We start from the raw sequence: 27,915 nt of genomic DNA on the forward strand, positions 1-27,915 counted from the left end.
AACATTACACCAGCAGCTGTTAAGACATCCATCTATCCATCCATCCATCCATTATCCAACCCACTACATCCTAACTACAGGGTCATGGGGGTCTGCTGGAGCCAATCCCAGCCAAGACAGGGCACAAGGCAGGAAACAAACCCCGGACAGGCCCACCGCAGAGGACACACACACCAGGGACATTTAGGATCGCCAATGCACCTAACCTGCATGTCTTTGGACCGTGGGAGGAAACCAGAGCACCCGGAGGAAACCCACGCAGACACAGGGAGAACCCAGGTCTCCTTACTGCGATGTAGCAGCGCTACCACTGCGCCACCATGCCACCCAGCTGTTAAGACTGCTGCAAATATTTTTTTTTTAATATTGATTCTTAAAAACCTGACTAATGATCCTATACAGCTGTTATCTAATGGACTTAGTATGAGGAAGTGTGCCCCAGATGGACTGGCTTTTTCAAAACTTGCACCCAATACCATGGATATAGGCTCTGGTTCACTGCAAGTCTGTAATGGAAAAATATAAAACAAAAGTGGACATAGGATGGATGACTACCTCAAATAAGTTTGTGTTATGTACTTCATAAGCATCTGTCATTCAAAGAACCAAATACATGAATACATATGGTTGTACAAAACAGGGGCATACAACTGGCTCATAACACCATGAAGGGCCTAGTAGGGTCTTTACTTAAAAAAACAAACTAGTGACTGGAGAGCACCTCTAACTATTGCTGTGAGTAAATAGTAGCTTCTGGTGGTGTGTACACCCTATTTACTCTAGAAGTAATAACTCTAGGGCACTAAGCTGAAAGAGAGATAATAGGGGACTAGCAGAAGGAAACAAATGACAGTACCCATTTGGTACAGGTAAGGTCCTACTGTCTATCTTAGAGGCAGGTGGCATGTTAGTCTTAGCAGATATCATGGGCTTAACCCCTTCTCTGATTATAGCATGAGTTGTACACGAAAATCAGATCGAAGCCTGCGTTTGGAAGACCACCATGAGGTTTGGCACATCAACTAATGCAATAACACTACGGAGGCTATACCCAGGATATCTGCTAAAACTAACTTGTCACACATGGATGTCAAATAGTGTAGGGGGCCTCTTGAAGATCAGGAGCTAAATGCCAGAGATCAGGAGCTTAAGCCCCTTAAGCCCCCTGTAGAGAGCTACAGTACGAAGGGTGCCTGGCTCTTTTGTTACATACAAGGGGCTTACTTTGGGCTACTAGAGGGAAACCTTAGAAGTAATTCCTGGGATTTCCTTGCATGGTAGTTCTAGGTGAAGCTTAACAACTGCTGTCTGTCAGTGGATCATGGAGTTCAGAGTTGGGAGGCACAACTGGCAGAGAGGTACTGTGACAAGAGAGTACACATTTTAATGAGAGAGAGACATTAGGATTCCAGCCTTAGAGTGCTTTAATGCTTGTTAAAGAAAGAAAGAAACCAGAGCCAAAAATTCTCATTATTTAATTATATTATAAAAAGGTGAAAACTCTTAAAATAAGGTAAGACTTGACATTCTCAATATTTGGAACCTGTTTTAATGCCTAAGATAAAAAATAGAAAAGAAGAACTGCAGGCTCAGTTGAGTACTAATGCTATTTTTGTTTAATGCACTAATATTTAAAGTAAACTTATACACATTAAACCATTAGACTATAAAACGTAAATAAAACAAATGAAAATTGTATTGGGTATGAATTTTGCTGGAATGATCTGGTTAGACCGTTTCCCCCTTTCACTTTTCTAGTTTGGCATTCTCTGGTCTGGAAGAGCCAAGGTAAATTGGAATAGACTCTTTGAAAGCTTGTAGGACTTGCTCGGTGTCATGGCATCTGAAATAGCACAGAAATGAGGTCCATATAAAAGCACATGCCCCAATAAATGCTGTCCTCATGAAAGGGGGGACAATGGAGAAATTCACCACCTGAGAGAAAGAAAAAGAAGAACAACTGAACTGGACAGACATGAACAAGTGTAACATTCCATCCCTATACATTTTCCTGTCCTAACGTAGGAGGAACACTTTGAACGATTGGTTTCTGTTGGACCTTCTTGAGGTTTTATCAAAATTGCTTTTGGCCTGTTAAAGAATATATTATTGTGTGGGTGGAATAAAATATGTTACCAGATTAATGGAAAAATGGTGCGGTGCCAAGCTGACAGCAATAATCTGCAATAAAGGCTTTATATTTTTATTGTTGCCACTTTCCACTTTATACGTAATAAATCATGCAATTTTGAAAGTATCATAAGGAAATGTTTTGAAAAGAAAATAGGCCAGGTTACCCAGTTTTTAACTCACGCTTCCATCAAGGGTCATGGAATGCTGGAACCAAATTTGGCAGCACTGGGAATAAGGTGGAACCGAAACTGGATGTTCAGGACAGACGTCCATACAAATGCTGACTCACTCATACTCAGCCAGTTTCGAGTTTCTAAATGACCTAATCTGACTGCCTTTAGAATGTGCAAGGAAAACTGGAGTAGCAAGGAAAATTCCACATCAGTAGTAACCAGGCTGGGATTCAGACCAGAGACCTTGCTGCCCACCGATTCAACTACTATTTTAAAAATAAATGAGAGTTCAGATTAGAAGGCATACAATGTTATACTTTCAGCCACATTCCAATGTACTGATTTGTAAGCATTTGTAGAAAAAATGTTTTCTCATATGTATGTGAAATTTATTGTAATGTTTCCATGTGTAATCTGCTTCCTTGTTCAAATGAGATATTAAATTTACTTATCCATCTTCATATACTTCGATTATGCCTCTTCTAAATTTTAATTTCCCTTTGAAGAAAAAGTAATCTACATCTAGTGTGCTTGCATAGGCTGGAACGTTTGGTAACAGCTCATACCATGAAGTACTCTAATACGTTTAGTCTCTCTTCTCTGTGGTTTGTCTTAACTCTGTTATCTATATATATAAAATTCTTTTCGTGTTTGAAACGGAAGTTACGTATGACCAGAGAACATATTATAATACAGGAACTAATCACTTCGTTTGTGGACGACATTTTTATATCGTTTTTACGAATTGTTATTATTTGTGTGAGAGTTATTTTACTGATAATGAAAAGAAGTAAACACAAACACGCCGATCTATCCCATAGAAGTGCGCCCCGTGTCGCCCTCTCTCAGCCCTCCTCTCTGGACTCCAGCACCTGAGCTCCAGCACTGCTGACAGAGAAGTTTTATTTATTCGTCCACGTGACTGTCGTGGAAACTGCCACATTATAACTTTTTTTTAATTGGCAGTACTTGATAGCAGAAGAGATGAGGAAAACAGCTTTGCGTCTTTCTACTTTTTAACTGCGCCAAGCTGTAAACAATGTGAAGACGATACTGCCTTCAGCAGCGAGGGGTCATGAGAACAAAGTGGACGCTCAGAGGTGCGGAATGTTGGGCTTTTCCGCCAGGTCGAGATCTTCGCAGTTTCGGGCAGCGTCCTCTCTTCTCGCACTGTTTGTGACACTTTGATTGCCCCGTCAGCTCCTGGGAGAGTGGAAATCTTTGTGAATGAGTGTAATTGGCACCATCGAAGCAAGGCTCTCTTTGTAAATTGTGCTGCACGACTACTTACTGCCCTTAAGGTGAGTTCAGGTCAGTAAAACCCTGCAACATTCAAGGTTGCTTTTGTGATTAATTCTTTTAAGAAGACGGAGGGTTTGCGGGTTTGTTCCATGCTCCCACCAGTCTTCATGGGAGCCTTTGAACCCTACACCGTCGGTAATGTTACCGATGAGCTTAGCAGTGAGGCACAGCAAAGCAAGGGGATGGTGAAAAAGTGTCAAGTGCTTTTATTTAAAAACAACAACAAAAACAAGGTGTTCAAAATAAGTGCAGTGCATTCAAAAGTCATTAAATAAAGAATTAATTAAAACGAGTGTTATTGTGGAGGTTAAAATTAAATAGAACAAATCTTCTAAAAACAACAAGGTCAAAATAATGCAGGAAGCAATCCTTTAAAACAACAAAGCCCGGTGTCTTCTTTCCTGCGGCAAGTCCCCTACTCCTCCCATCTGGGCTTCTCAACAGGGGAGTCGCCCTATCTGCTGCTTGCCCTCTGTCCACTCTCCTCCTGCTGGTCAGTCACCTTACCGATCCCTGGCTCCGGTAGGCTCTACGAACAGCGACTTGAGATTCCCCAACGACCAAGGCTCTCATGCTGGGGACACCACGTCCCAAGTCCCGACTCCCGCTGCCTTCCGCAGAGAGTCATCCGCCTTCCGGTCACTCCTGTCCTTCATAAAAACAAATTCTGCGGGAGCGACCACAACTACTACGCCCCGGGTGTTGGCCAAACACCCAGGCTGCCTGCACAGCTGCATGCGAGCCTTCGCTCACTCTCCCGCAGAGGCTTTCTCTCTCTCCCCACTGCTTTCTGCTTTTTCCTCCTGCAACCTCCCGTCCATCCGTCCATTCTTTCTTTCCTTTCTTTCTTTTCCTTCCCCTCTATCCGATGCACTTCTATTTATCAAGAGAGCATGGCAGCTGTGGCAAATCAGCAGCTCCAGGAACAATCACGGATGTGGACAGTTTCTCACCTGTGCACTTAGGTGAGAAACGCCCACACTGCGAATCGCCCTGAGAACCGCTTCAGCGACACTACCATGCCCCCTCGCTAAGCCACGAGCACAGTGATTATTTATTTAAAAAATGGACCTTTTGTCGTGCGCTGTGGACCTGCTACACCACAGGTTTACATCTAAGAAGATGTACCGACCTCTTCATGTTAAGTTTTGGACTTGGGAATTGTTTGGACCTTCTGCCCGTTAAGCACAGAAGGGCAGCGTCCACATTTCTCAGAATAATTTTTCTCTTAAATCACAGGCACGTAGTGCAAGGTTGTCAGGCAGAAATTTGCAGGATCACATAGAAAATGTAATTTCTATACCACAGCGGTTGTGTAGCACCTTTCACAAGGGATCTGCCACCGAGAGATGATCCAAATACATTTAAGATGCTGTTAGTGCTCCTTACCTGTTATGTTATAGCGCCTTTAAAATGTACTTTACCCGAAAGCACTCCAGTACTGTTCAATGTATCTTTACTTCTTACATGTTAATGTTTTACTATTTAATAATTTATATACTACATTTTATTTTTATCCCTTGCACTCGGTGAGCGAAGCCACTGGATAATCAGCTAGTCTATATATATATAAAAGTCAATGTGTGTATGTATGTTCCAGCATCACGTCCGAACGGCTGGAGCGATTTTCATGAAACTTGGTACACATGTTTCTCAATGGTCGACTACAAATACTGTAGGGTGAAATTAACCCTAACCCACCCCCTTCTGGGTAGGGTGGGGGGTGATCTTATGGCCTTGTATGCATGTTATCATCCAGATGACACTCAGAACAAACACCAGAGGGCGAACTGGAGGTGACTGACAGCATTCTTTATGTTTGAGCGCCACCGCGTCCCTGTTGCTTTTGAAATTAAATAGAGCTGTCAATGTCAATGTCAATGTATTTATATAGCACATTTAAAACAACATAGGAATGCTGTGGCCAAAGTGCTTTACAATAATAGAATCAAAGAAAAACATACAATTAACATGAATTACATAAATAGAAATAAAATAAATGAACATAATTAAAATAAATAATAAATAGAAGTAATGTTACATCATCACAATGAGGAAACCATCAGTATTACTGAAGGTCACAGAATGCAAGTGAATAGAAGTGAGTTTTAATCTCGTTTTGAACAGTTCAATTATAGACGACTCCTTTATGTAACGAGGTAAAGAGTTCCACAGGCAATGGGCAGCAGCTGCAAAAGCCCTTTCTACCTTAGTTTTACACTTAGTACGAGGGACAATAAGAGACAACTCACCAGAACATCTAAGCACTCTAGATGGCTGGTGTAAAACACACAATTCGGATAAATAGGCAGGAACAAGCCCATGTAAACATTTAAAAACTAGCAACAAGATTTTAAAATCAATTTGAAAACTGACAGGCAGCCAGTGTAAAGAAGCTAATATTGGAGAAACAGAGTCATACTTTCTTGCCCCAACCAGGAAGCGAGCAGCAGCATTCTGGACCAACTGTAACCTGTGTATCAGGGATTTGCTAATCCCAGAATACAGCGAGTTGCACTAATCAAGGCGAGAAAAGATAAAAGCATGAGTAGCTTTCTCAAGATCCCTAGATGATAAAAAGGCTTGATCTTACCTAATAGACAAAGCTGGAAAAAGCAACTCTTGACTACAGAATTAACTTGTTTCTCAAAAGAGAGGTTACTGTCAAAGATAACACCTAGATTGTGGACTTGACGTCTGCAAAAGACAGAGAAAGAGTCAAGAACTCCAAGACCAATTTGGGCTTTAGCTGATGGACCTACTATAAGCACCTCTGTTTTATTTTGATTCAGATCAATTATTAGCCATCCAAGATCTTAGTTCAGAAAGACAGTTGTGCAGTTGATTTATTGCAGAGTTGCAGACGGGAATATAAACCTGAGTATCATCAGCATAGCTGTGAAAAGAAATGTTAAATTTTCTAAAAATAGCTCCAATAGGGTGAAGGTATATAGAGAATAAAATAGGACCCAAAATGAATCCCTGAGGAACACCATATTTAAGAGGAGCAGTAGATGAAAAAGAGGAATTTAAAGTCACTGAAAAGTGTCTACCAGTTAGATACGACCTGAACCAGTTAAGAGCGGCCCCTTTAAGCCCAACAAGAGGTTCAAGCCGTGGAAGTGTGTGTGTCTGTTCTGCCCGGAAGTGAGATGTAGAGTTGGGGTGAGGGCTCCAGCTCCGAGGATACGCAGGCGAGGCCAGTACACTGGCAAAGGAAACCTCCTAAGAAAGACAGTCGCTTAGCTGCTAATGCACAAACGATGCAAGCACTTCGGCAACATGAATCCTGCTAGCAGAGAGATGCCCAGAGTAGTTCTGTCGATTTAAATACTTTCTAGGATCCTGTGCTGTGTTAATATACACCAGGCAACTGCCAGCATTCTTTATTCTTGAGCAGCACTGCACCCCTGTTGCTTTTCAAATTAAATAGAGTCGGCCGGTTCCGAGCGTTAATTAGATGATAATATACATACAAGACCGCAAGACAAGGACAATAGTGAGTCTTTCTTTCTTAACTTATTTTTATTTTTAACGTTGTATTTTTTTAACTATGTTTTTCTCAAACAATTAAAAAAAAAACATGAGGGTGAACTGGAGGTGATTGCCAGCATTCTTTATGTATGAGCACCACCGTGCCCCTGTTGCTTTTCAAATTAAATACAGTTGGACGGTTCCGAGTGTCAACTGGATGATAACGTACATACAACACTGCAAGACAAGCACATTAATGAGTCTTTATCCATCCATCCATCCATCCGTCATCCAACCCACTATATCCTAACTACAGGGTCACAGGGGTCTGCTGGAGCCAATCCCAGCCAATACAGGGCGTAAGGCAGGAAACAAACCCCGGGCAGGGCGCCAGCACAATGCAGAAAACCCATGCAGACAGAGGGAGAACATGCAAACTCCACGCAAGGAGGACCCGGGAAGCGAACCCAGGTTTACTATTTGTTAATTTATTTTTATTTTTAAAGTTGTTTTTTTTAAATTATGTTTTTCTCAAACAATTCAAAAAAAACTTTATTTTCCTCCCAGGACAATGCTGGGTATTTCACCTAGTAGAAAATAAACCCTGACAAAGTATTCTTGGCGCACCTCACAACTGCATGGTAAGCAATATATTAAGCAGGCATTACCTCCCTCTACAGAGTGAGATATACAGTCCTTAACTCACATGTCAGTTGCTGGCAGCCTTGGAAGCATCAGGTGGAATGTAAATTCCAACCCTAGGCCATAAAAAAGGTCCACTTATACACACCGTAAAACAAGTCCAATTAACCTAATTATACTGTATGCATGTCTTTAGAATAAGAAAGGAAACCCAGAGCAGACAGAGAAGGAGCTAAGCAGACACTGAGACAATATACAAAAATAACACAGACAGGGAAAGGGCATAAGGTCCAATGGACATACAGTAGGACAACAGGAAATTTAGCAATTCTTCTTTTTTCTCTCAACTTTTGATATTAGTATGTAAGAGAATATATTGATTCATTATACCCTCAGGTGAAGTGCTGTTCATTTATTCATTCTGTTTTCGGGGAGAAGCTCCCTTATCTAGTGCCCTTTAAACATATAATTTGAAATTATATGTAAACTGACCAATATTAAAGGCAATTTCATAGATAACTCATAGTTCTGTTTTTTAACCAATGAATTATTTGCAAGTAAACATAATTTGCTCAGAAATGGGTTTATTTACAAGTGTACAGTAATTGTTGATTTTAAAGAATGAGTAGAACCTTCAGAAATTGGAAACATGTCTCAAAAATCATTCAGGAGTAACAATTCTTTCCAGATTGTGCCCCCTTTCTACTTATGTTTTGAAAAATAAGGTTACTCGTTAATGGTACTTAATCATAATGTACAGCCATCTCAGACAGAAGTTTGCTAGGATCAACCAAGAAGTTCTTGAAAGCTTTAATATCATCTTGACTTTTAAGAGATACTTGAAGGTTATCACTAAAAAGTTACATCAGCTCAGTTTTCTTTGCCAAAATGTGTGATTTACAGTGAAAAACTGAGGTTACATTTCAACTAAAGGAATGGCCTGCGGTGGGCTGGCGCCCTGCCCGGGGTTTGTTTCCTGCCTTGCACCCTGTGTTGGCTGGGATTGGCTCCAGCAGACCCCCGTGACCCTGTGTTAGGATAAAGCGGGTTGGATAATGGATGGAAAGGCGTCTGCATTTACAATACAAGTTTCATTAAAACAGATATATCATTTTGTGCTTAATGTCATTAACTAGAAATTTACTACTTCTGGGTTTGGAAAATGGAAGTGTTATTGGATGTTTAATAGACAACATTTTAAAAATGGTTAATGTGAAAGAGTTACCTTTATGTCTGCGGCTTTAACATGAATTCATTTATTTAAAAAGGCATCACTAGCAGAGAATTTTACTTGAATATGATATTAAATTATGGCTTCAATATGAAGGGTACAATTCTTATTTGTAAATCATCTTGAAACATAATCAAAAACAAATTAAGGCCCGTTTAACAATGATTATAAATATAAGTAAAAACACACACATACAGGATAATATAAATAATAATTTAGCAATTCTAACTCAAATTTGAATAATGAGGCCAACACAATAAAAGTTCTGTTGGATGTTTGACTTTCTAGAAGACGGATTAGAGGAACCAGTCTTCTATGAGGGCTACATCTGCAGGAGATGCCAGCAGATACAGAACCTCAAACTCAGGGTCACTGAACTGGAGGAGGAATTGACTGGCCTGCGCTGTAGTAGAGGATTGGCAGACCTGGACCAGGTGTCCTTTAGAGAGATAGTTTGAAGCCGTAAGGTGGCGTGGGAGGGGATTGCAAGCCAAACAAGTAGAGATAGGTTGGTCACCGTCAAGGAAAAGAGTGCACACTGTTCGGGGGCATCAACCCCAGAACTGGAAGTGTTAAACTGTTTTCATGTCCTTGCATAATTGGATGGTTTCTCTGAAGATTCTGAGGTGGTAGGCAGGCATGAGAAGCAATGAGCCACCTGAAAACCAGTTCCCAGAAAGAGAGAGACAGTGATATTTGGGGATTCAATCATCAGTGGGATTGAAGCTCAACTTTGCTCTAGAGACAGAGTTTTGCATGGAGTTGCCTTCTGGATGCATGGGTGGGAGACCTCTGTGGTCCCCGGCTGGGGCTGGAGCCCGGCCGGGACGCCCAGGAGGACGAGAGGAGGGCTTGTGCCTCCTCCAGACCGCGAGGGGGCGTCCGTCCTGGTTCTGTTGGGGACCACGGGTGGAGGGCTTGGAAGCCCAGCCCTGTAGGGGCCCGTGGCCACCGCTAGGCGGCGCCCTGATGCCGGTTTATCCCGTGTGGTCCTTGGCCGGGGCTGGAGCCCGGCCGGGACACCTTGGAGGACCAGAGGAGGGCATGGGCCTCCTCCAGACCGAAAGGGGGCGTCCGTCCTAGTTATGCAGGAGGCCTCGGGTAGGGGGCTTTGAAGCCCAGCCCTGTAGGGACCCGTGGCCACCGCCAGGCGGCGCCCCAGTGCCTAATTGTCCTGGCCCAGCACTTCCGCCACACCAGGAAGTGCTGGGGGGAAGACTTTATGTGGCGCCCGGAGAGCTGCCAGGAGGACAGCCGACACTTCCGCCATGCTGGGGCGTGGCTAAGGAGGGGATACTGGGAACACCTGGGGCTCATCCGGGAGCATTACATAAGGGGCCGCCTCCCTCCAGTCAGGAGCGGAAGTCGGGTGGAAGAGGACGGAGCGAGAGGAAGGACTGGAGGCGGCCAGGAGAAAAGAGGCACAGGACTGTGTGGCCTGGACTTGGGGGAATCTGTGCTGAAGGCACTGGGGTTCGTGAGTGCACAGAACATTGTATATAGTGTAAATAAACGGTGTGATGGGTGAAAACATGTTGTCCGTCTGTCTGTGCCGGGGCCAGCGTTCACACCTCCGTGGAAGGGCTGATAGGCTCTTGACCAATGTATTGGGGAGGTGTATGAATTGGCTAGTCGATTATTGTTTAAACTGGGGGAGAGTGTTTAGGACAGGCAAGGTTTAGAACTGTACATGTAGGAACGAACAATAGTGTAAAAATAAAAAATGGATAGTAATGTAAATTCTAATCCAAAGTTTAAATACAAAAGTAAAATGAGTACCACATTAAAATAGCTTATAACAGATTAACAGAAACCTAGATAAATAACAAAGATGGGGATGAGTGTAACATAGAGGGATACACATTTTTAGGAAGAATAGACAGAAAAGAAAAGGAGGTGGGGTTGCTGTTTATCCATCCATCCATTATCCAACCCGCTATAACCTAACTACAGGGTCATGGGGGTCTGCTTAAGCCAATCCCAGCCAAGACATGTTTTTCTATTTGTTTATATTTGTTACTAATAATGCTCTGGCTCTGAACGTAGTCAATTACATGCAACTGATCCAGTAAGAAAGGTCAGTCAGTCAGTCATTTTCTAACCCGTTATATCCTAACACAAGGTCACGGGGGTCCGCTGGAGCCAATCCCAGCCAGCACAGGTCACAAGGCAGGAACAAACCCCAGGCAAGGTGCCAGCGCACACACACGAAGCACACACTAGGGACAATTTACTACCCCTCCCCCCATCATATCCGCAACCTTGTGCAATCGCTAAATTGGTGTCTTCAATTCCTATCCCCCACTGCACACTCCAGACCAGGGGTCGCCAAGTCCGGTCCTGGAGGACCACCATGGCTGCAGGTTTTCATTGTAACCCTTTTCTTAATTAGTGACCTATTTTTGCTGCTAATGAACTTCTTTTGAATTCATTTTAAATGACTTGCTCTTGAAGACTCAGACCCATTAATTATTTCTTTTTTCTTAATTAGCAGCCAAACAATAATGAGATATAAAATGAGCCAAAACAACTGGTGTCCATCATTCAATATCTGATAATAAAGAAAGATGGAGGTCTCAGGAATGTCAAACTTCTCAGGTCCCCAAAACATTTGGCCAGTGCTCTCAGAAAGAGAAAATCAACAATTTAGGAAATGTCTGCTAATGCACCACGAGAGCAGCAACAAACCATGAAATTAAAGAACGGGTTTAATTAACGACAAGACTCGGCACCTCATTAAGCACGTGGTTGGAGTTTGAGGCCCTGACTTAGTTGGCCTTCTGTTGGCTCACTCACTTCACATTTCATTTCTGTTTGGGTGCCATTTAGGGAAAGAAATGAAACAATAAAGAGGAACAATGAAGAAATTCAGGGGACCAAATCTTAAAGCAATTCAATTAAAATGAATTCACAAGAAGTTAATTAGCAGCATAAACAGGGCACTCATTTAAAAAGGGGTAGAATGAAAACCTGCAGCCACGGTGGTCCTCCAGGACCTGACTTGGTGACCCCTGCTCCAGACGATTTCATCAACGCTCAATAAGTTTAAATCAGAGTATTAATAAAAGCAGCGTGCCATCAAAGGTAGGAACTGCTGCGTTTTTTTTCCTTAAACCCCTTGGAATAACAATTTCATTGTCTTGCTGGATTACAGCCTTTATCTTAAAGCAGTGTTTCTCAACCTTTATGGCTATGGGGATCAAATTTTACCTTTTTAAGTTCCTTGACAACCCACAATACAGCATTTGAAGAGCAGGGAGGTTTTCCCCTTTTGTGAATCAACCACACTAAATATGGGGACGGGGGGACAAGCGCAGTTAGATATGGGTAGAAATATTGTGTTGTGTTGTTGATTGCTTCAGTGGGCTGGAGTTGTGTCACGTGGGACAATAAATCTGGGATAAACTGATTACACTACATTTTATATCGGTGCCTAGCCCATCCTTTTTGAAGAAGCCATCACTGTTGGTCACCTACATATTGTCATTAAGTTTACAATACCAATCAATAATAATCAGTGTTAAGTGCTTTTTGCAGTTAAAAAAACACAAATAAGAAATAATAAAAGAACAAAAACAAAATCACTTGTCATGCATGTGCATCAGAGAATCACCTTCCAAGTTCTTCACAGGTAGATGATACAACCCAAGGCTGAGAGGGGGCACTGCCTCCACTAATTATCATGTCTTTTCTTTATTCTGCAGCACAAAAAGATCTCCCAGTTAGGTCAACTAACTCTACCCCTTCCGGACCCTGGGCTATAAATTTGAAACTGCCCTGTGGAAAGATGTCACATTAGAACATTAGAACACTCTAGACGAGAACAGGCCATTCAGCCCAACAAAGCTTGCCAGTCCTGTCCACTTATTTCTTCCAAGAAAACATCAAGTCCAGTTTTGAAAGTCCCTAAGGTCTTACTGTCTACCACACTACTTGGTAGCTTATTCCAAGTGTTTATCGTTCTTTGTGTAAAGAAAAACTTCCTAATGTTTGTGCGAAATTTACCCTTAACAAGTTTCCAACTGTGTCCCCGTGTTCTTGATGAACTTATTTTAAAATACAAGTCTTGATCCACTGTACTAATTCCCTTCATAATTTTAAACACTTCAATCATGTCACCTCTTAATCTTCTTTTGCTTAAACTGTAAAGGCTCAGCTCTTTTAATCTTTCCTCATAATTCATCCCCTGTAGCCCTGGAATCAGCCTAGTCGCTCTTCTCTGGACCTTTTCTAGTGCTGCTATGTCCTTTTTGTAGCATGGAGACCAAAACTGCACACAGTACTCAAGATGAGGCCTCACCAGTACATTATAAAGGTTGATCATAACCTCCTTGGACTTGTACTTCACACATCGTGTTATATAACCTGACATTCTGTTAGCCTTTTTAATGGCTTCTGAACACTGTCGGGAAGTTGATAGCTTAGAGTCCACTATGACTCCTAAATCCTTCTCATAAGGTGTACTCTTGATTTTCCGACTGCCCATTGTGTATTCAAACCTAACATTTTTACTTCCTATGTGTAATACTTTACATTTACTGACATTAAATTTCATCTGCCACAAATCTGCCCAATTCTGTATGCTATCCAAGTCCTTCTGTAATGATATAACGGATTCCAAATTATCTGCTAATCCACCTATCTTGGTATCATCTGCAAACTTAACCAGCTTGTTACTTATATTCCTATCTAAATCATTTATGTATAATAAAAATAGCAGCGGCCCTAGCACTGACCCCTGCTGGTCACCACTCTTAACATCGGCCAGTTCTGATGAGGTTCCTTGCACCATCACCCTCTGCTTCCTGTGTCTGAGCCAATTCTGTACCCATCTAAAAACATCACCCTGAACTCCCACTTCTTTTAATTTGATGCCCAACCTCTCATGTGGCACCTTATCAAATGCTTTCTGAAAGTCCAGATAAATAATATCATAAGCTCCACTTTGATCGTATCCTTTTGTTGCCTCCTCATTGAATTCTAGCATGTTAGTAAACCACGACCTCCCTCTTCTGAACCCATGCTGACTGTTCAGAATAACTCCTGTCCTTACCATGTGTTGCTCAATCTTATCCTTAATAATTCCTTCCATTAAATTTCCTGTGATGCATGTTAAGCTTACTGGCCTATAGTTGCTTGGATCTGCCCTGTCACCCTTTTTATATAATTGGATGATATTTGCCATTTTCCAGTCCTTCGGAATCTCTCCTGTGTGCAGTGACTTCCTAAAAATATTTGTCAAGGATTTATATATGTACTCACTAGCCTCCTTAAGAACTCAAGGGTAAATATTATCTGGTGCTGATGATTAGTTTGAATTTAGCTTATTTAATCTGAGCAGCACTTCTCCCTTCACAATTTCCAAATCCTTCAGTACCTCCTTAGTAGTCGCGTTTACCTCTGGCAGGTTATCCACTTGCTCACTTGTAAACACCTCAGAAAAATGTAAGTTTAGGGCATCCGCTATTTCACTATCTGTATCTTTTAATTCCCATTTACTATTCCTGATACACTTGACCTCCTCCTTGACTGTTCTGACATTGCATTTCTGATACGTTTGAATAACCAGTGACACTGACTTAAGGCTTAAGCGGCCGAGAACAGGCATTCCACCCGCTGACCAAAAGAGCCATACACAATGAAGCTCTGAATACCCGATTGTTGTGGGACTATCTTACTTTGTTTATATTATTGTTAAACACCATCACAAGTTATTTTATGTGTACATTTTAACAAGTAAATGGGGACAGTCAGCTTGGCACCCCAAAGTGCTGCAGTTGTACCATCCTGTTATTCCTTGGACGACCACACACTGTAAATTAACTGTTGGAGCTACGGTAAGTCATGACTGAATAGAATGATGTGCCTTTTTTGAGATTTTTTTTTTGCTGTTTTTCAGACAGCGATGAGGAGAGAATAGGATGGATGTTTTGAATGAGTAAAACTAATTATTATCTTTAATTTTTTCTTGGTAGATATTTATTCAAAACCACTGAATACTGAGCTTTGATGGAGAGTCGAGCTTTTTAGCATAATTTAGCTTTAAATGAATCAACTTTACATTACCTTTGTAACACTACCAAAGAGTATTGTTGGTGATGTCCTTTAATAGAGAGTTCTGCTGCAATCTCTTTCACACGAACACCATCATGGACTATATGTAGCATGTTCAGCAGTAAGCAACTCAAGTGAACTGATAATATTAGCCCCGGTAAGAAAAAAAACAAAACAAAAATATACAAATATTTTATGCAGAAAGGTATTTAGTTATCTGTGGTGGGCTGGCGTCCTGCCCGGGGTTTGTTTCCTGCCTTGTGCCCTTTGTTGGCTGGGATTGGCTCCAGCAGATCCCTGTGACCCTGTAGTTAGGATAGAGCGGGTTGGATAATGGATGGATGAATGAATGGATGGTATTTAGTTACATTGCACTTCTGATACGTTTGAATAACCAGTGACACTATAACTGAGGCCCACTGACTTAGAAAAACTCCCCGGATGGAGCTGTGTAACAAAGCTAGTACTGAATAAAGCTACAATACTGTTTCTTCAAGTTCCATAATAAAGGTATGTTTGCCCAGTGCTCTCCTGGCTGACTTTTTGTGCAACTCAGAAACCCAAATGTGACAATATACATTTGTATCTGAAGACTTTATAGGGGAACCCCTCGTCATTTAAAAAGCCTCCAAACCGTTATTTTCTTCCACTTCAAACACTAAGGAAAACCACACCAAAAGATATTTTTTTTTATTTATTCCATAGGCAGCCTGTAAATGTCATTGCTGTTTGTAATAAGTTAAAGTAAAATGCAATTCAATATTAGTATTTTGTCTGCATTCAATAGCAAAGAAATATACAAGCTTGAACATACAGCTGAAGAACATGAAAAGTAATACTTGAGTGAACGATGTAAACAAATTATCATCGTAAACATCTAATTATGATAATACTATATACTCAGATTTCATATTATTCCTAAGAATTACCTGTATCAATACAAACGAATACACTTTCCTGTGAAATTGTGTTTGGCAGGGACCATCAACAAAAGCAAAGTCAACTATGAAAAGCAGGAATTGACCTAACGAAGGAATGTTTTACTCATAAGTGTAATTGAATAAAGCATACTCAAGAGTAAGAAACTTCAGTCACCTAATAATAAAATATTACTTGTTTGTCTGATTTACTTATCTAATGTGACTTACAACATTTGAGATACAACTGGTTACATTTGTTTTGTGTTTTCAGTTGGAGTGCAGGCATTTGACGTGATATGCTTCTGGTCACACAGTGTCAGTGGTGAGATTTAAACAAACAGCCTCAGGATTTGAAGTCCTAGGTTCAAAGCCTTAAACACCACGCCACATTCGCTGTCAATAATTTTAGCCTTTGGTTAAAAAAAACTACTAAAAAATATTTTATACATAAAACTGCTTAATATACTGTATAGTACTTCTGACACATTGGATGGCACTATAACTGAGGTACATTTCCAGGGCAAAGCCAGGTAGCACAGCTAGTTAACATATAACAATGAAACATTTTGAGACACCAGCGTTACTAGTTACTTATTTCTATTTAAATACTGCATATCCTTATTTCTGCTTGGGTCTGGTGCTGTCAGGTTGCTCAGCACATCATTAGAAATAAGCTTGTGATCATCTGCATTTGGAAGAAGTGGGCAAGGAGGACAAGCAAAAGAAGTCTGTTCTGTCACACTTGATGTGATTCACCCTGTAATCTGCTTATGACACTGGCAGCATTTCACCAATTCCCTCTTGCACTGATGCTTTAAACATAAATGTTATCTTTGGTAGTTTGGCAATTGCCTGTTGTGCCAATAGCATGATCTGAGCAGCGCTTAATTATTTTCTTTTCCCTATCATGATGGATCGCTGCACTGTCTACTAGCTAACTTATGCAGATTTTCTGGTGTTATCCTTTGTGTTCTCTAATCGTCACACAATGTAACACACCAGCTTTTCACTGTTTCATTTAAACTAAATGTGCAAAAAATATTTTGTTCTGTTTAGCAAAAAATTAAATATACTTTTTGTGGAGGTCTTGTGAGTCTCAAACCCCCCAACTGCATAGAGGTGGTATGGGTATATCTGCTATACCAATGATTTTATTGTATAAATTAAGGGATATATATATATATATATATATAGATATATATATATAGATATATGGATATATATATACAGTATATATATATTTAAATAGATAGATAGATATTTATTTATTGCAAACAAACCCACATTACGCACACACATATATATATGGCATGAAAAGGTTGTTAAAGCTCCTAATAGTAGTACTATAAATAAGTGCGGCAACATATTGTGTAAGCTATTCTGAAAACAACATTAATGTTCAAGTTTAAAAACATGAAGGTCACTTAGGATCATATATAAATGCAAAACAGGTAAAACTTCTGTAAAACCCACACAAGGAATATAGCATGCTCAAAGAGTTAAACTTCACTTTACTCAGAATATGAATTCTGAAACACTAACTTCCTCCAATAATGGTACACTAGTCTGCCTTAATTATTTAACAGCTACAATGTAAAGAATGTACTAATTTACAAAAGACAAAGCAAGCAGAAAAAGAACAAGACAATTTCCTGTTATGAGCACTTAGTTTTCTTACCTGCATCGATGACCAATAGACAATCCCTGTCTGAAGAAAGATGAAAAATAAATTCAGAAACAGTGCAATCACTTCATTTAGAAGACAACAGAACTTGTTTTTAAATTAGCTTACTTAATGTTATGCAAGTTGTCTTTCTAAGAGAACAGATGCTGTAGTACACCTCAGCAATTTTAAGAGTCAAGGTCATTGCAGAAAATTATTTTCACTGGCTGCTTTGCTACAATTACCTTATTAATAAGGCATGTTTCCTTTTTTTAACTGAACCTATTAGTCAAATTGATCGTTTACTTCTAATCTCAACATTTAGAGTGTGTGTTTAATAAAAGACGATGTACTGGTTAGTGTTATTTCCAGCCCAATAAAATGACCAGGGTTTCAAAGCCAACTTGATCTCTTCATTGGGGTTTTCTCTTGGCATTCTCGTCATCTCCTGCATCTCAAAGATGAGTATCTTAGGTTAACTGTGATCAGTCTGTGTGCATGTGTGCAAATGGCCAAGTGCTGGAATGGTGCCCCATCCATTTCAGTCTTCAGGTCAATCCTGCTCCCTCCCAAAATCCAAGTACTGGAACCAGCAGATTGAGAAAATGTATAGAAATGTATAGAACTTTTTCTGTTGATGAAGGTGTGGAGCTGGAACGTGTTGACAAATTCAGTGATCTGTGTGACATGGTGAGTTTAGCATGAGGAGCCAGTCTAGTAGTCACGACTAGTGTAAAGTGTGGGTGAAAGAAATTTAGGGACCTACTTACACTGTTTAGGCCAAAGGCAACATTGTTGAGAATGAGATGAAAGCTCTATTAAGCTTGCATCTGGACATGTATACTCTCTACCAATGAAATGTAGGTACTAAAGGCTGAGAATCGGAGGAAATTACATTGCAGAAAGGATGTAAATGAGGATGATTAGATGGATGTGTCATGTAATGTTAGCTGATAGGATTAGAAGCGAAAGCATAAGGAATAGGGTAGACATTAAATCTATCAGGACTTACATGATATGGGCATGTATACATGTAAAGACAAAGACAACTGGGCCAAAAAAATGTACGTTTATGGTCATAGATGGGAGGAGCACAAGAGTCGCAGGCCTCGAAAAAGGTGGACTGATAAAATGACCTCAGATACGTAAACTATGGGTTTGACATCAACAGACAGACAGGATCACAGAATTTGGAGACTCAGCATTTGAGGTAAATTGGCCAACCCAGGTTCTCCTGGAAAAAATGCCGTAAAACTGATAAGGATGATGGTAGGACTGATGTTTAACAAAAGAGTGGCCTAGGTCTCCTGAATTTAATAAAAAAGATTACAAGCTCTTATTCTTTCAAAAATGTTAAAAATAGCCATTTGATGATGAACACACAAGGAGATGCTGCTCTGTAGTATGAAGTGATATTTTGTTCTAGCCTCTACTTTTTGGTAATCGATTGCTTCAGAATTTAAATAAGGAGTAAATATTAAGCAAATACAAATTATAAGTTTGGAATTGTTCAAGTCAAAGTTATTTCTTAACAATCATAGTATACATTAGTTTGTCACATGAAATTGTGTTCCAAAGTGCAGTATATTTTATATATTTTAAAAAGAAATAGTCCCCTATTGCATTTTTTAATGGACTTATGGGTGCTGGAGTCCCATTGTAATGAAAAGCTTAAAACTAATCAAATATATACACTTCTTGATAACCTATAAAAGTTGTATCATTACAGTAGGACTTGGACAGCACACAGGCTTGGGCACATATGTGGCATAGGACGTAAGTAAATGTAAGGTATTACATGTAGGAAGTAAAATGTTAAGTTTGAACACACAATGGGAGGTCTGAAAATCAAAAGTACAAAAGGATTTAGGAGTCTTAATAGACTTGACAATATCAACTACCAGACAGTGTTCAGAAGCCATAAAAAGAAGGCTAACAGAATGTTCGGTTATATGGCATGATGTGTGGAGTACAAGTCCAAAGTGGTTGTGCTCAGTCTTTATAACGGAGTGGTGAGGCCTCATCTGGAGTACTGTGTGCTGTTTTGGTCTCCATGCTACAAAAAGGACACAGCAGCGCTAGAAAAGGTCCAGAGAAGAGCGACTAGGCTGATTGCAGGGCTACAGAGAAAAGAATTATGAAGGAAGATTAAAAGAGCTTAGAGTTTTCAGTTTAAGCAAAAGAAGATTAAGAGGAGACAGTGTTGAAAAATTATGAAGGAAATAAGTCCAGTTGATTGAGGCTTTTACTTTAAAATGAGTTGGAAACTTGTTAAGGGTAAATTTCGCACAAACATTAGGAAGTTTTTGTTTACACTGAGAACCATAGACACCTGGAATAAGTGACCAAGTAGTGTGGTAGACAGTAGGACTTTATGGACTTTCAAAACTCAACTTGATCTTATTTTGGAAGAATTAAGTGGATAGGACTGGTGAGCTTTGTTGGGCTGAATAGCCTGCTCTCGTCTAGATTGTTGTAATGTTCTAATGTTTACTAATGCTGCTATATTTCTAAAATTTTTATTGTGCCGCCACCTAATGCTTATGTTATAATAAATTATATAGGTTACGGCTTGTGCTTTTAGTTTATATTATCAAGGACATGCCTGTGCATACAGTTTATTACTCCTAAAGGGTTTTTTGCCAACACCTCTTAATACATTTTAGCATATTCTTTCACTTTCCTGCCCCATCTTAAAAGGTAAGTTTGACATTTTTCAAGTGGAGGGTATTTCTTCACAATCATACTATATACTATTTTGCCATGATCTCCTTGCAAAAAAAGCTTTAAAATTTACCAACTACGTCCACTTTAAAGTGGCAAAGGTTTCGATCTAAGAAAACATGCCTTCCGCGTTTCTGAGGCATGCTTATGATAACAGAAGTAAACTGATAATAATACATTTTATCACAGATTCTTGGTCCTATTTTCTCAGGGTAAGGATACTTTCTTGCAGCAGCTGTTGTTGGGAGAGTTATGACAACCCCCCCGCACCATGCAGGAAGATGCATGCCAAGTGGCAACTTAGGAAAAAGAGTTTCATTGTAGTTTGTAGTGAAAGAATATGCTAAAATGTATTAAGAGGTGTGGGCAAAAAACCCTTTAAGAGTAATAAACTGTATGCACAGGCATGTCCTTGATAATATACACTAAAAGCACAAGCCCTAAACTATTGTCGCAACCAGCTGGGACGCCTTGAAGGACTGGGAGGTGGCATGTACGTCTCCTGGGCCATGAGGGGCAACCGCCCTGGATCGGAGGAGGACCACGGGAAAAGAGCAAGGAGGCTCAAGCCCATTGGGGCCCGTGGCCACCGCCACGGGGTGCCCCGAGTTCAGATGGCTCAGGAATTATCTACTTCCGCCACACCCGGAAAGATGGAGGATAATCCCTCCAGGGACGCCCGGAGTGCTTCCGAGTGCTCTCCTGACTCTTCCGCCACACCAGGAAATGTCGTCAGAGGGAGCACCTGGAGCACATCCGGGTGAGAATAAAAGGGCCCGCCTTCCTACAGTCTGGGAGCTAGAGTCGGGAGTGGAAGCAGGACGAAGCTCCCGTGGAGAGAGGAAAGGTGGCCCACGGACATTCGGAGAGTGGCCCGGATTAAGGGTGATTAGTGCTGTGAGCACTGTGTGCTGTGCAGGACTGTGTTGTTTTGGTGAAAATAAATGAGTGCTTTTGATAAAGAAGTCAACACTATATAATTTATTATAACATAAGCATTAGGTGTTGGCACGATAAAAATATTATAAATATAGCAGCATCAGTAAACATTAGAACATTACAACAATCTGGACAAGAACAAGCTATTCAGCCCAACAAAGCTCGACAGTCCTATCCACTTAATTCTTTGAAAATAACATCAAGTCAAGTTCTGAATGTCCCTAAAGTTCTACCGTTTATCACATTACCTGATGTGGTATATGGCCGGCTTGTCATCCCGGCCAATACACCCAGGCCGACAGATGGAGCCCTCCCTGCAGTATGGAGGTGCCCCTAAGACCAGCAGGGAATCATGGACTATGTAGTTTTTATACATGACCCTGCTGGATACCACAGGGGCCGCAAAAGGGAGCTGCTGGGAGGACCGAAGAGTCATATATGCCCTATAACCCGGAAGCGTCATAGGAGGAGCGACGACAGAAGTGACGTACTTCCGGGGTGAAGAAAAGGACTTGTACCTGACCTGGAAGTGATAAAGAATCACATGGACTGGGGATTGGGAACACTTCCGGGTCAGGGTGTATAAAAGGACTGTGGGAGCTCCCAGACGGAGAGCTGAGCTGGGTGGAAGGGTGGCAATGCATCTGGGAGTGGAGGATTGTATTTGTGATTATTTATGAGTATAGTGGAGAGGAGGGTGCTTTGTGCACTGTGGCATATAAATAAAGTCAACCTTTGGACTTTTTCCTGGTGTCTGGGGTCGTGGACAGGGGTTCAAGGGAGCAATACTGCCCCATATCTGTCACACTGGCAACTTATTCCATGTGTCTATGGTTCTCTGTGTGAAGAAAAACTTCCTAATGTTTGTGCAAAATTTACCTTCAACATGTTTCCAATTGTGTCCCTGTGTTCTTGATGAATTCATTTTAAAGTAATAGTCTTGATCCACTGGACTTATTCCCTTCATAATTTTAAACACTTCATTCATGTCAACTCTTAATCTCCTTTTACGGAAAATGAAAAAGGGTTAGTTGACTTAAAATTTCCTCATAACTCATCCCCTGTAGCCCTGGACTCAGCCTAGCTGCTCTTCTCTTCTCTGGAGACCCAAACTGTACACAGTACACCAGATGAAGTCCAGAAAGTGTCTTATAAAGCTTCAGCATAACCTCCTTTGACTTATACTCCACACATTTTGCTATATAACCTAACATTCTGTTAGCCTTATTAGTGACTTCTGAACACTGTTTGAAAGTAGATAGTGACAAATCCAGTATGACTCCTAAATCCAATTTTCAGACCTCATATTGTGTATTTACTTCTTACATGTAGTACTTTACATTTACTGAAAATAAAATTTTATCTGCCATTCAGTATCGTGCCCAAGCCTGTATGCTCTCCAAGTCCCTCTGTAATTATTCAACAGATTCTATATTATCTGTCAATCCACCTAATTTAGTATCATCTGCAAGCTTAACCAACATCTTGCTTATATTCCTAGCCAAATCATTTATTCATATTAAAAATAACAGCGGCCCTAGCACAGACCTCAATGGACACAACTCTTAACATCACACATTTGAGATAAGATTCCTCTGTTTTAGCCAATTTAGCACCCATCTACCCACTACACCCTTGCCACTTCTTTGAGTCTGATATCGAGCATCTCATGTGGGACCTAATCAGAAGCTTTCTGAAAGTCAAGAAAAATAATATTGTATCTACCACTTTGATTGTATCCGTTTGTTGCTTCCTCATAGAATTTTAGCATGTTAGTAAAACATGACCTCCCTCTTCTGAACCCAAGCCGATTGTTCAGTAGAACTCCTGTTCTTACCATGTGTTGCTCAACCTTCTCTTTAATAATTTCTTCAATTAATCTACCTATGATATCTGTTAAGCTTACTGGCCTATAGTTGCTTAGATCTGCTCTGTCACTCTTTTTATATAATGGGATAACATTTGCCATGTTCCAGTCCTTTAGAAATTTCCGCAGTGGGCAGTGACTTCTGAAAAATATGCACCATAGGTTTATATATGTACTTGCTAGCCTCCTTGAGAACTTGAGGATGAATAATATCTGGTCCTGGTGATTTGTTTGATTTCAGCCTATTTAATCTAAGCAGTACTTTTCTCTCTTCAGTTTCCAAATCACTCAGTACCTCCTTAGTAGTCTCTTTTACTGCTGGGAGGTTATCTGCTTCTTCACATGTGAAAACCTCAGAAAAATGTGAGTTTAGAGCATGTGCTATTTCACTGTCTATATTTTTAATTCATCTTCGATATTCCTGATGCACTTCATCTCCTCCTTGTCTCTTCTTAAAGTATTAAAAATACTGAATTAATCTCTTTGGGTGATCTTTTGCTTTATCTGCTATATTCCTCTCTAACTGTCTTTTCACTTTCCTAATTAACCCACTGTGTTCTCTGTGTGTGTATGTGCATATGTGTGATATGCTCCTCTGCATTTTCATACTGGATGTAGAATGATAAACTCAGTCTATTTAATCTAAGCAGTACTTCTCCTTAAAAAATTTCCAAATCATTCAGTACCCCCTTAGTTGTTCCTATTACCGTACTACTGGAAGGTTATCAATTTCCTTACATACTTTCAATAAATGCGAGTTTAGAGCATCACCTCGCCTCCTCCTTGACTGTTCTTTTACTGCTAAAATACAGACAAAATCTCTCTGGATCGTCTTTTACCTTATCTGTTATATTCCTGTCTAAGTTCATTTTAATCTCCCTAATGTCCCTTGTAGTATAGGAAAGGTCCATAAACAGAATAGTGTGTAAAAGTAGAAACTCTTGCTACACTTTTTCTTTCTATATTTACTCATTACACAACCTGCCAAAATGACAAATCTCTATATATAATCTTCATTTGGATCTTGATCTTTGTTTGTCCACGAATTAATTAGAAGAAGCACTAGATGGCAGTAGAGAGACAGCTAAAACATAGGCATTGCATTAAGAATCTCCTCCAGGCTTTTACTACTGAAGACTGTAGTACGCCAGTCACACCTCAAAACACAGACATTCAAACTAAACAAATTGTTGTGCTTTAAATTAACTAAAGAGATCTTCATTTAGATCTTGATCTTTGTTTTTCCGCGAATTCCACACATGCGTAGACCACCTACCAGTTTAGTACGTTGTTGTTACTCACGGATGTCAACAATGTGCCGGAATGGCGAAAGGGGTGGTGGACAGTGTTACGCTGGTTAGCTCCCGAGGCCTGGTTAGACAATGAGATTGCCGAAGATAAAAGGTACATGCCTACATAACATATGAATGAAAGAAAGACAATGGGTAAAATGAATGACAACGTAACAGCACGCTCCGAAAATTATTATTGTTACGCTAGAAGCGGCGAGTGCGCGTCTCACAGTTGTACCGTGGCTTGCTCACATGTCAGTGAAGTGATCCTTATTTATGTTTTAAAGAGCCTGGATACCTTAGTGTCCCCCTTTTATAACCATTGCTCCGTGTATATTGCCTTACTCTTTGGATTGCAACAAAGCAACCTGCGAAATTGGAGAAAATGGTTGAGAAGACATCGTGAGAAGAAACGATAGCGTCTTGAAAATGAGACGGACTGTGAACGGACAGAAGCAGAAATGCTCCTACACCACCACATAATTACTATTCGGACAGTGATTCCGAGTAGGCCGTTCCTACCGAATCAATATCCAAGGGTTTTCTTTTGTAATTTTGTTTCCCTTATAAAAAATCATAATGCTGTGCGACGAAGGGCCCAGTTCACAACTGGCAGCCGCGTTTAAACAGGGAGCCCTTCACAGACAACTTTAACACGCGCAACGCAGTTGGGCGCACATGGCTAGTACAAAATAATTAATATGAATACAAAATAAATAAAATAATCACTAGTCCATTTTGTAAACCCCCAGTGTCATGGAGGACATGAAACTTACAAATCAGGAAGCAGCACTGGATGGAATGTCATAATGCAGAGCACACTCATGTACACATCCACACTCTCTCATTTCAGGACAATCTAGAGCTATCAGATAATCTAACATTCCATCACTGGCATTTGACAGAAAAGTAGTGTATTGTGGGAAAACTCATGCTGCAAACACACCAGCTGCAACATGGCTATGAATGAAATTCCAGTGTACCGAGCTATGAGGCAGAAATGCTTAACACAGAAATGCTTTTTTGCCATAAATAAAATATTGTAATAAAAATATATATTTCAGCTTTTTTAACTTCTTCAATTATACTATAATATCAAATATGTAAATACCAGGCTTGATTGAAACCTGCTTTTGCCATATGGTTTGCAAAGTTTTATAAAGCCATTACAAAGAGACTAAGCTTTTATAAACACTGCAAGTGATAAGGCACAGAAGCTAAAGTACACTCCAGGTACTGATTTTGTATTTAATTATAAGGATCAGACTGAGATGGCTTTTTCTTCCAAATATAAATACTAGTTCATTGTTAAAGCTAACAGCTGTCTTGTGCCTTAGTCTACTTACCTGGTATGAAGGCCAGAATTTGTCATGTAAATCTTGGAACACATCATCTTTCCTATCAAGAATGCTCAGCCCTGAAAGACACAGTACACAGCATTCTAAAAGTCAGTTTACTAAATGAAGTAATAATCCATCTAGCCATACACTTCCTAAATCTGTTTAAATGAGTTACCTAAAATTGCCTGTCATGTGATCTTAACCTATAAAGATAAATAAGATTTCCACATTTATAGAAAACCTACCCAACTTACCTGTATAAAAAGCTGCTATTGTTATTGGAGCAGCCACCAGCTGGTCACTGATCACTTTCTTTCCAATGCTTAATGGTCTTACTCCGGGGAAAACCCGTTCCAAGAAATTCAGCCAAAAGAAATTGAAGTTGGAGTGGAAGCACAATCCAATTAGACTGACTTTTGCTGTCTGGTAGAGATCTACTTTTTTCCTTCCATCCAACAGCTCAGATGCTGGTCTCATTCTTTCAGTCACGACACCTGGCTCTTCTATCACTCTTTCTGAATTTTGCATCTTTTGGTCTTCTCCCAGCATGCTTTGCTGGAGTAAATCAGCACCAGCAAACAGTGCTGTATAAGCAGCAACATTAGTCCCCCAGGGATAGGCCTGGAAGAGGGAGCGAACTTTGTGCATAATTGGTAATTTATGAATTTTTAACACACTGTATAGGCAGAATCCAAGGAGAGGTGATGGAAAACGTTTCTGTGAGCAGAGAAAAAGACAAAAGGTTGAACTCAACAGGGTATGTATGTATTTATACATATTAGAATGGGTTCTGTATAGATAACACTAAGGACCGATTCCCATGTCCATCTGAGAGGCACAACCTGACAGCTCTTTACTCGCCAACTCCAACTCTCACACCAAATCCAGAATCTGCTTTAAAAGCCTTTTGTCTCACTTGATGAAAGTTAAATTAAATGATGAGGATTGCCTCTTTGACTGTGAAGTGGCCATGCCATCTAAGTCTGACAATGTGGGAGTTGCAGGAACAGAGCATGAGAACAAATGTGCTCTTAGCTGAGCCACAGTTACAAAAAACAAATTACAGCAATGAATGAATGAACTGAACTATACCACTATGAATTAACTGTCGGCTTGAAAAACAGCATTGTAATATTGATTTCTGACTGATCCTGGCCAACTTATTACTGTACACAGTAGCCTAACTGGCCAGGAAACCCTCTTTAAAATCATAGGTTTGACACAATAAAACCTGCTAGTTCCAGTGTATCTGGGCCCAAGCTAAAACATTGTGAACTACAATCTAGGCCTATTGAGTGGCCACTTGCAGACTCTATCTGGTTAACAACACAGTGTCTACCTGACCAGGGACTTCTTTGGCTAGTAACACTAATACTTGGCCAGCATTAACTCCGGATTAAACTTTGGTCATACCACATAGAAAAGTTGTATTAGGCACTCATGTACAAATAGACAGCAAAGTAATCACTAGTGGCATTTAATTTGATTGGTCAAACTAAATGTACAATCCACATAAACATGCATTAGTTTGCAAAGAGAAAATAAATAATGAATACCATTAAACACTGCTTACCTCATGTGTGCTGCAACGCAACCTTCTTGTTCGGCACAAACAAGGAAAAGACTCAGGGACGTACGGAGTCTTACAAGACAGCTGAACCGTGCTAATTATATCTCGGATCACATTACGGGCCTAGTCCATTAATAGACGGCTGCTTTCACTTTGTTGGGATGCTGCACGGCAACGTCTTTTAATTACTTTGGAGAGACCTCTGATCGAACGGTGCTTGTGCAATTCTGTGCATGAGGTCATAGTTATCGATTGTTTAAGACTATCGATAAATGGATATAAGATAACAGAGTTAATAGGAAATGAGCTTCCCTGCTCTTGTCCCGTATTTTACTTTGGTCGCCAGTTTCTATTTCGCGTGTCAGGGATCTTTACTTCGTGTGACACTCGAAATTTTAGTTGTACTACTCGTGGCAGCCAGTCGATGGCAGTAGGAATTCACATTTGATAAAAGCTTATACGCATTCGTAAACCAGTCTGGATGAGTCATTCCAAATTTCCAAAGATAGTTTTGAAAATATAATTACGATAACGATACTGCCGAAATAAATACATTTAACAATGATCGAAGTTATTCTCTGTATGGCACAC

At 40.3% G+C, this 27,915-nt stretch overlaps 1 protein-coding gene across 1 annotated transcript; it reads right to left on the minus strand.

Annotated features, from left to right (window-relative positions):
- Window positions 1-294: 294 nt before the first annotated feature.
- Window positions 295-27,871, minus strand: si:ch211-120k19.1 (uncharacterized protein LOC563199 homolog). The gene is made up of 5 exons (XM_039741904.1): window positions 27,328-27,871; window positions 26,009-26,471; window positions 25,761-25,831; window positions 17,608-17,637; window positions 295-1,935 (listed from the first exon to the last, which is right to left on the minus strand). The coding sequence occupies exons 2-5, from the start codon at window positions 26,400-26,402 to the stop codon at window positions 1,747-1,749; spliced, it is 684 nt and encodes a 227-aa protein (XP_039597838.1). The 5' UTR covers window positions 26,403-26,471; window positions 27,328-27,871; the 3' UTR covers window positions 295-1,746.
- Between the last annotated feature and the right edge of the window lie 44 nt (window positions 27,872-27,915).

Source organism: Polypterus senegalus, chromosome 18 (assembly GCF_016835505.1).
Source record: "Polypterus senegalus isolate Bchr_013 chromosome 18, ASM1683550v1, whole genome shotgun sequence".
Taxonomy (NCBI): Eukaryota; Metazoa; Chordata; class Cladistia; order Polypteriformes; family Polypteridae; genus Polypterus; species Polypterus senegalus.

Bases quoted from the DNA above. Each gene is read 5' to 3' on its own strand.
- si:ch211-120k19.1 (XM_039741904.1), bottom strand. From the start codon at position 26,402: ATGCACAAAGTTCGCTCCCTCTTCCAGGCCTATCCCTGGGGGACTAAT. The intron at 25,832-26,008 runs GTAAGTTGGGTA...TGTGTCTTTCAG, and splicing joins AATAGCAGCTTTTTATACAG to GGCTGAGCATTCTTGATAGG. The intron at 17,638-25,760 runs GTAAGTAGACTA...ATCTTTCTTCAG, and splicing joins AATTCTGGCCTTCATACCAG to ACAGGGATTGTCTATTGGTC.